We start from the raw sequence: 10,114 nt of genomic DNA, 5'->3' as shown, positions 1-10,114 counted from the left end.
CACAAAAGTGAGCAGTTCAGTCATCTTCACCCAATACAGATACCCTTCAACATATTCTTATAGCCTACATATTCTTACCTCTTTGTGGATTGAAATCCATTGAATTGTGTCCATTTTCTGGGACAAACCTTACCTTAAATGGGAGGAGATCTTAAAATTGTCCAGTTAAGTGCCTGCACCTGCTGTCCTTTCAAATTAAAATACAAATGTTTCAGTTGGGCAGTTAGGTTCCTGCAAGAACCCTCACCAACTAACGAGGCTCCTTGATGAACCCCACCTCCTATGGAGTTCTTGGAAGAACCTTTTGGGGGCAATTTTCAGTGCCAAGAAACCTGAGGTTCTTCAAAGAACTTTGAGGATCTTAGAAGAACCCTTGTTGAACCCCTAATGTTTTGTGTACAGTGGACACCTAAGCCTATAGGCCTATGCATGCAATAGGTGCTCAAATTTCTTGACAGCTGAACTGTGAGGTGGAGAATTATTATTTTAGGAAAGTAGCCTAAAATATGTTATAGCTGTTTTTAAGGACATGTAAATGTGGCTCATTTGGCCAACATCCCTAGTTTATTGATGGTACTCGCTGTGCCAGGTCGGATCTGAATGTATATGGATGTCTGTTAAATTTCTCATGTTGTCCGGCGCCAAATTTTCCCGTAGAAAACTCTGAAGTAGCATATTGCTTTTATGAAGATTTTAGAACATTCTCATGAAAATCTGTCACCAAATGGAAGGAAACCTAGCTATAGACGCCCTAAAGACTCTGGCAAGTGCACTAGTCCAGTGTCACTTTAATTATGTCTTCACAAAATGGTTTACCAGCAGCACCAAACATCTAAAGAGATATGCTACCAGCCAAACGAGCCTGTAAGAACTCCCCCCTGATACTCATCTGGAGGTTGAGTATTGTTTCATCTCTATCTCTGTAATGCGTCTGTATCTATGTAATTGTATATGTATTTATGTTAAAAAAAATAGGCACCACAATGGAAATAAGTCCCTGACTTTATTGTGCAATCCCAGTCACTTAAAAAAAAATGGGGTGTATATATGCATTTCTTTTACTGACAAATAAAATCAAACTGTGCAGAAGCCATTTGATGAATGGAAAGAGACATCTGTTACAAAACACCAAAAAGTTTAATGACATTCGGAGATTGTCAAGTCAAGCCTTCGATACAAGCCTACAAGGTAGGGAGGGATGTATTTCTGTTTGTCAAAATTGACAGTCTATTTATTGTGGTGAAAACACAAACCATGCTATTGAAGTGCACGAAGTCAGTATGCTTTGTTTATTGGTTGTGTGGTGCATTGACACAGACACTTGTTGGTGGAAAATTCATTGCATATATTTTATATAATTATAAATACGGCATCAAAATGTTGAACATCTGACTTCCCCCTAGCTAAGCATTGACTGCAGCCGGCTCTGATCGTAGTGTAATGAAACAGGCAGAGAGAGTGAGCTCGTCTGTGGTGGTCGGCGAACCCATTAGCCTTCTGGCCCGTAGCCCTGCGTGACAGCGACTGTGCCACAAAAGCATGCTGAAGTGACAAAGTCGATATCCACGTTTATAAACAGAGGGTCACTACAGTTATTGTTATTTTTGGTCAGAAACATTATTTTGAGTCAATTCTATGAGGGAGGAGGCTATTACATTTACTTTACAGTACAAGGGGAGGGTCTTGTGAAAATATTTTTTATGTTGGGGAGGGGGGTGCATTTTGTATGACACCTTGAGTCAGACCAGCCCCTCCCCCCCAGTAAATTTCCATCTATCCCAAAAGAAACTTCTTCAGCAGAGAAGATAACGCCACAGAAAATATATATAATTCTCATGAGAAATATCCACCTCGTCGCAATTCATATAAAGCTTTAAACGCACTTATAAAGCCGACACTTTCCACACACAAACAAAACTAACGCTCTCATAATCAGATTGCTGTATTTCCAATAAGCTGTTAACATATCACACGATTAAATGTTTTCCAAAAACAAACTAGATAGGGATAATCGGGGTCTGTGTAACCACCATTCAGACTGCCATTTCTGGACAACAGACTTGCACGGGCACTGGTGGCAGACAGGAAGGCACATGACGGTAGGGTAAAAGCTGTAACCTTAGCTCAGTGGGATTGGGACTGGGCTGATGATCTCTCTCTATCCGAACTGTTACCCCTTCTACCCCCTGGCATTTGGCACAAATGGATGTACAGTGTATCCAACAACTGTATAAGTAAATAAGTACACAGTATTTGAGTTGGCTTGTTAGTAAGCACCCGCTGAAGTATGTTTTTCTGTAAGATCCTACTGCTCCTCTGAAACGGTTGAATAATCCGTTTGTAACAAAAATCTAGATGACTGAATAGTGTAATCAGAATTATTCTACCTGTAGTGGCTGGTGGGACTTTAAAATCGGAGACCGGGCTCATAGAAATGAATGGAACAGAATCAATGGAATGGTTTCAAACACATGCTGTTCCATTTATTCCATTCCAGCCATTACTATGAGCTGTCCTCCCCTCACCAGGCTCTGTTCTACATTTTAAAAAGCATTGCCAACAATACCGAGGTATAAAAACATTGACAATTTCGGACCAATTATTATGAATGATTGACAGTAGGCAGGCACGTGTACAGTCGTGTGGTTTTAAAATTAGAGGGGGTCATTCTTCCAATGACCTCACTGCTCCACCAAGTCTTTGTTGTAGTTGAGAAGGTCGCAGGTCAGGAACAGGTCTGAGCGGCCACTCTCCATCACCACCCTGTCCAGTTGGAGACTGGTGGCCTCGTGGACCTCCACCAGCTCATCCAAGGGCCAGTCCAGCAGCTGGGCACTGGAGGGCATGGGGGGCAGCCCAGGCTGGTAGTCCTCAAGGGGATTGGGGTACAGGAGCTGTCGGAGGGAGGGCATCCTGACCGCCATCCTCACCAGGTCCAGGAGCCCGGCCAGGGAGAGCGGGTTCAAGGCGAGGCACAGGCTCTTCAGGCCCCGGCAGCAGCTGAGCGACGGGAGCATTGCCACCAACAGGCCGTCGGTGAGGCCACAGCCGCTAAGGGAAAGTTGCATGAGGCAGCTGGACGCCTGGGAGAGGAGGCGACGCACAGAGGGCAAGGCTGACTCATCTAGCCTGTTCTCACTCAGGTCCAGTTGCTGCAGCGAGGAGGCGTGTGGGCTGCAGGATAGATAGGAGAGGTCGGCGGGGGTCAGGCTCAGGTAGGGAAGCTCCAGCACCTCCAGCGGCTGAGGGAAAGAGCTAGGGAACAAGTAGGAGGATGGGGAACAAGTGGGAGAGGAAACAAATACCTGAGACACAGTTCAAGCTGTTCATGAGAATACACACACACACACACACACACACACACACACACACACACACACACACACACACACACACACACACACACACACACACACACACACACACACACACACACACACACACACACAAAACCTCCATCTTTACAGACCACATTCTAGATACAGTGGAGAGCTTGTGCTACCTGAGCAGCATGCGGAGGTGTCCAGGCAGCCGGAGGGCAGTGAGGCTGAGGCGGCGCAGCTGACTGAGCTTCCCCAGCCCCTGGGATATGTCCTTCATTGCCCCCTCCTGGCCGGCCATGTCTCTGCGGATGTCCAGGTTGCAATAGTGCAGGCGCAAGGAGCTCAGCATGGGGAACATGGAGAGCTTAGGGAGGAGGAGAGCCAGGCCGGCCACCCCCAGGCAGCTGTAGCGGATGTCCACCCCCAGGAGGACATGACGGGGTAGGAGGTCCAGCAGAGATCCGATGCTGGAGACAGAGAGCTCCTCCACACGGACATACCTGCACTGTAACTTGAGGGGGCCTGTCGTACCCAGGGCTGCGCGCACACGCTCCCAGGAGCGGGCATTCACAAAGAGGTCGGCCCTCACACACACCACCACCTCGCTGTCTACCTCAGAGACTGCCTCCCCCTCGCCCACTTTGCCACCTGCCAGACCTGCCACTGGTGCACTCTCCTTTCTCCTCTCCATCTCCATCCTCCTCCTCACCCCCTTCACCTGCTGGTCCTCCCGCAGACACCCCAATGTCTCCTCTTTCTCTTTTCTCACAGACTCCACCAGCAGCCCGCCTCCCTCTCCTTCCTCTAACCCTCCTCCTCTTTCTCGTTTGACCACGTCTCTCTCCCTTTCCATGGCCAGCACTCTCTTCCTTTCCTGCTCCCCCTCTCTCCCGAGGGCCCTCTGAGCTGCAGCCCTGGCCTGTACAACCATGGTGCAGAGGGCCACGGTCAGTGACCAACCACCCATTGGGTCTCCCACTCCTCCCTCCTCACACTGCAGCCCACATAGGTCCAGCACCTGGAGAACACACCTAGGAATAGAATAGTGATTACATGGACAAAGATTGTCTGGTGCCCATGGATGTCTATCATCTTAGATGTGAGCTACCTCTATGACATCGGGAGATTGTAGGCTGTGAAGTTGTCAATTGATCTTACTATTAAAAAGTATTTTGTTTCCATTATTCAAAACCTCATTAACATCGCTGGATAATGTTGTTTCAGAGAAGTAAACTAACAAAGATTGATTGTGTGTTACCTTTTGTCCGACAACCCTCTGACCACCGCGAGCAAGAGAGCCTGGACACAGAGTCGATTTGGAGGACTCTGCCCCTGCCTCCGGCCGCCAGCCCGCAGAGTCCGCTCGGGCCATCGCTGCACCAATTCCCCGACAGCCAGCGGGCGGCAGTTGGTGAAGGCAGCCTCCAGAAGCGGTCTGTACAGTTCCCTGGGTACACAACCAAGCCAACCCGGAGAGGAACTGTGATCACTCACAACCTCTTTGGCACAAAGATTCACCAAGGGAAGCACCATCACTCTTGTTTTGAGCTGTTGATAGATTATCCCCAATTGTTTAAAGTAAATAAGCAAAGAATAACGACCGTTAGTAACTTCCCGGAGAGAATTAAACGCGATATGTATATTTTGCAACTTTGCTGAATATCTATTTAGCTGTCTAGTTAACTATCTTATATACCAGTGAACATTTTCTGGTAACACTAACGTCAGCTACAGTACTGTAGATATTAAGCAAAGGTCGCGAGTAGATCGTTTGATAGCATACACAACTAAAAATATACTTTATATGTAAAACCGATATCTAGATAATAAACTTCCAGAAAGTATTCAACGATTGCTGGAAATGTCTCGGGTTAAAAAGATAGTGTTGCACATCATGTTAGCATGACATGTCACACATAGCACCGATGGATCGCCTACTCCGAATCGTTTATTATGGCGTTTGCTGTTACTTACTGATGACGTGCTATATGATGACGTTATCGATACGCGCCCCATTTTGATTTTCTTTCATTTAGTAACCATTGTCACCAAAGATGGTAAACGGCTCGCTTTATAAAATAACAGTTTACTTCAATAGTGTCAGAAATGTCTAGCTTAATTATTATAGTATATTTATATTTGTGCATATAGTGTTGATAACAGGAAATAGCAAATGCACGAATGTAGGACGGCTATGCCCTATTCAAAACAACAAACGGGGAACTCGGAAATCCTCGACTTCCGACTTCAGTGCATTCAGGACATACAGAAACAAAAACAAAAAAAAACGAGCCCCGACTGAGAAAAATCTTTTGAACGGTCATCCAACTCGGAAAATTCGTCCATCTTTCTAGAGCTTCGACTTTTCGACCTGAAAATCACTGGCGTTGTGATTTGATCTGGTTTGTTTCCCCGAAGATCACTGACGTTATGATTTGATCTAGTTTGTTTCCAGAGGTCCCAGTTGTCTACAGCAGTGGTGTAAAGTACTACTTAAGTATTTTTTTTGGCGTATCTGTACTTTACTTTACTATTTATATTTTCCCCAACTTTTACTTCACTACATTCCTAAAGGAAATAATGTACATTTTACTCCATACATTTTCCCTGACACAAAAAAGTACTCATCACATTTTGACAGGAAAATGGTCCAATTCATGCACTTATCAAGAGAACATCCCTGGTCATCCCTACTGCCTCTGATCTGGTGAACTCACTAAACACAAATGCTTTGTTTGTAAATTACACTACCGGTTAAAAGTTTGGGGTAACTTAGAAATGTCATGGTTTTTGAAAGAAAAGCACATTTTTTGTCCATTCAAATAACATCAAATTGATCAGAAATACAATGTAGACGTTGTTATAATGTTGTAAATGACTATTGTAGTTGGAAACGGCAGATTTTGAATGGAATATCTATATAGGCGTACAGAGGCCCATTATCAGCAACCATCACTCCTGTGTTCCAATGGCACGTTGTGTTAGCTAATCCAAGTTGATAATTTTAAAAGGCTAATTGATCATTAGAAAACCCTTTTGCAATTATGTTAGCACAGTTGAAAACGGTTGTTCTAATTAAAGAAACAATAAAACTTGCCTTTAGACTAGTTGAGTATCTGGAGCATCAGCATTTGTGGGTTTGATTACAGGCTCAAAATGGCCAGAAACAACAAACTTTCTTCTGAAACTCATCAGTCTATTCTTGTTCTGAGAAATGAAGGCTATTCCATGTGAGAAATTGCCAAGAAACTGAAGATCTTGTACAACGCTGTGTACTACTCCCTTCACAAAACAGCGCAAAATGGCTCTAACCAGAATAGAAAGAGTTGTGGGAGGCCCCGGTGCACAACTGAGCAAGAGGACAAGTACATTAGAGTGTCTAGTTTGAGAAACAGACGCCTCACAAGTCCTCAACTGGCAGCTTCATTACATAGTACGCCGCAAAACACCGGTCTCAACGTCATCAGTGAAGAGGCAACTCCGGGATGCAGGCCTTCTAGGCAGAGTTGCAACAAAAAAAAACATATCTCTGTCCAGTGTCTGTGTTCTTTTGCCCATCTTAATCTTTTCTTTTTATTGGCCAGTCTGAGATACTGCATCCAAAATAACACTGTTTTTTTACTGCATTAGTTTTGCAGTGTAACTGCAGTTACAGTGCAGTATAACTGCAGTTATTCTGCAATTACTGCGTCCAAAATACCACAGTCGACTGCCGTTTCTGTACTTTTACTGCAGTTTCAAAACGGCAATCTTTTTGTGTAAGCGTTGTATGTGTATTATTGTAGTAATAGGTTAAGTATTTGGTCCTATATGCATTGCACGCAATGAATACATCAAGTTTGACTCTACAAATTGGTTGAATGCATTTGCTGTTTGTTTTGGTTGTGTTTCAGATTATTTTGTGCCCAATAGAAATTAATGGTAAATAATCTGTTGTCATTTTGGAGCCACTTTTAAGAATATAATATGTTTCTAAACACTTCTACATTAAAGTGGATGCTACCATAATTACGGATAATCCTGAATGAATCATGAATAATGTTGAGTGAGAAAGTTAGACAAACAAATATACCCCCAAGACATGCTAACTTCTCACCATGACAATAACAGGGGAGGGCAGCATTTTTGGAGGGGTATGATATTTGTGCGTCTCTAACTTTCTCACTCATCATTATTAACGATTCATTCACGATTATCTGTAATCAGAGCTTGTTTTTTCCGAAATTCCCAATTGTTTTGAACGCACTGATGTGTGTGTGTGTGTGGGGAGGGGGGGGTTAGAGATTTCCGAGTTCTCACTTGTGCAGACCAGCTGGCTGGAGTGTTTACAGGCATATTCAATTTCTCCCTATCCCAGTCTGCTGTCACCAATTGCTTCAAGATGTCCTCCAATGTTCCTGTACCCAAGATAGCAAAGGTAACTGAACTAAATGACTAATCACCCCATAGCCCTCACTTCTGTCATCATGAAGTGCTTTGAGAGGCTAGTTAACGATCATATTACTTCTACCTTACCTGACACCCTAGACCCACTTCAATTTGCTTACCACTTCAATTGATCCACAGAAGATACAATTGCCATCGCACTGCACACTGCGATTTCCCACCTGGACAAAAGGAATACCTACGTCTGAATGCTGTTCATTGACTATAGCTCAGCGTTCAACACCATTGTGCCCATCATTAAGCAAAGGACCCTGGGACTAAACACCTCCCTCTGCAACTGGATCCTGGACTTCCTGACGGTTCGCCCCCATGTGGTAAGGGTAGGCAACAACACGTCTGCCCCGCTGATCTTCAAGGGTGTGTACTTAATCACCCATACTCACTGTTCACACACGACTGCGTGGCCAAACACGACTCCAACGCTATCATCAAGTTTGCTGACGACACAACAGTGGTTAGCCTGATCACCGACAACGATGAGACAGCCTATAGGGAGGAGGTCAGAGACCTGGCAGTGTGGTGCCAGGACACCATCTCTCCCTCCTTGTGAGCAAGACAACGGAGCTGATCGTGGACTACAGGAAAAGGCGGGCCGAACAGGCCCCCATTAGCATCAACGGGGCTGTAGTGGAGCGGGTCGAAAGTTTCAAGTTCCTTGGTGTCCACATCAGCAACGAACTATCAGGGTCTAAACACACCAAGACAGTCATGAAGAGGGCACGACAACACCTTTTCCCCCTCAGGAGACTGAAAAGATTTGGCATGGGTCCCCAGATCCTAAAAATATTTCTACAGCTGCACTATAGAGAGTATCCTGACCGGTTGCATCACCGCCTGGTATGGCAACAGCTCGGCATTTGGCGCTACAGAGGGTAGTGCGTACGGCCCAGTACATCACTGAGGCCAAGCTTCCTGCCATCCAGGACCTATATAATAGGCGGTGTCAGAGGAAAGACCATAAAATTGTCAGAGACTCCAGTCACCCAAGTCATAGACTGTTAACTCTGCTACCGCACGGCAAGCGGTACCGGAGCGCCAAGTCTAGGACCAAAAGGCTCCTTAATAGCTTCTACCCCCAAGCCATAAGACTGCTGAACAATTAATCAAATGGCCACCAGAATATTACATTGACCCCTCCACCTCACCCGCCCCATTTGTTTTGTACACTGCTGCTACTCGCTATTTATTATCTATGCATAGTCACTTCACCCCTACCTACATGTACAAATTACCTTAACTAACCTGTACCCCCGCATACTTGACTCGGTACCGGTACCCGCAGTATATAGCCTCGTTATTTTATTGTTATGTTATTGTGTTACTTTTTATTATTTACATTTTTTATTTTTTACTTGAGATTATTTGGTAAATATTTTCTTAATTCTTCTTGAACTGCACTGTTGGTTAAGGGCTTGTAAGTAAGCAGTTCACGGTAAGGTCTACACTTGTTGTATTCGGCGCATGTGCCAAATAAAGTTTGAGTTGATTTTTACTGTATTCTTTTGTATTCTACTGTATTTTAGTCAATGCCACTCTGACATTGCTCGTCCTAATATTTATATATTTCTTAATTCCATTATTTTACTTTTAGATTTGTGTATTGTTGTGAATTGTTAGGTACTACTGCACTGTTATGTGACCAATAAAATTGGATCTGATTTGAATGGATTTGTTTAATTAGATCTGACTTGGTTTCATAGTCACAATGCCTATAGGCCTACAACAAGTTAGGATCGGCTACCATTTGTCCCATCTCTCATTTAATTGGACCCACTTCCACAGCCACAGAAAGTAAGGGTGCTGAGCACCCCCCCCCGTAAAAAATATATATAAATGTATTTTAATTACTTTGAAAATAATTTTTGGTCTCAAAAGTAGTTCACAGAGCCTTTACTAGTCCTGTAATAGCTCTCATTTAATTGGACCTATTATAATTTCACTTTTTTGTTCTATGCATTTGAAAAGTGAACAGAAAGTTGATATTTTGAATTCAAGTGTGTAGGCTACCACTGTAAGTGTAGTTCTCTTTTTTTCCAGAGGAGACAATGTTTCAGAATTCGTGGGCAGTGCAGCATATTGAGGTTCAGGAGAAAGTAAATGCACAATATTACTGAATTCAAACTGAATTCAGATTTGTATACAGGTCGACAACAATTTTCAGCTGTTTTTGTGTTTCAGAAACAGTCAGCTACAGCTAATGTCAGTGCAAAAAAAGAAAGCAAAGCATTCTGCCAACACCTCCTAAGACATTTCATGAAGTTCGCCATTGATATTTCCTTTAGATAAACTGTCTTGGCCTAATTCCAATACTTTCCAAGTATACAGTGCATTCGGAAAGTTTTCAG

The 10,114-nt window shown here is 43.9% G+C and overlaps 1 protein-coding gene across 1 annotated transcript; it reads right to left on the bottom strand.

The window, feature by feature from the left end:
- Positions 1–989: 989 nt before the first annotated feature.
- On the bottom strand, positions 990–5,761 carry si:ch73-174h16.4 (leucine-rich repeat-containing protein 14). The gene is made up of 3 exons (XM_014180641.2): positions 4,582–5,761; positions 3,503–4,354; positions 990–3,255 (listed from the first exon to the last, which is right to left on the bottom strand). The coding sequence occupies exons 1-3, from the start codon at positions 4,854–4,856 to the stop codon at positions 2,682–2,684; spliced, it is 1,701 nt and encodes a 566-aa protein (XP_014036116.1). The 5' UTR covers positions 4,857–5,761; the 3' UTR covers positions 990–2,681.
- Positions 5,762–10,114: the final 4,353 nt, after the last annotated feature.

The sequence above is a fragment of the Salmo salar genome, chromosome ssa29 (assembly GCF_905237065.1).
Source record: "Salmo salar chromosome ssa29, Ssal_v3.1, whole genome shotgun sequence".
NCBI lineage: Eukaryota > Metazoa > Chordata > Actinopteri > Salmoniformes > Salmonidae > Salmo > Salmo salar.
The sequence above is the reverse complement of the archived record's forward strand: the minus strand, read 5'-3'. Positions and strand labels throughout refer to the sequence as shown.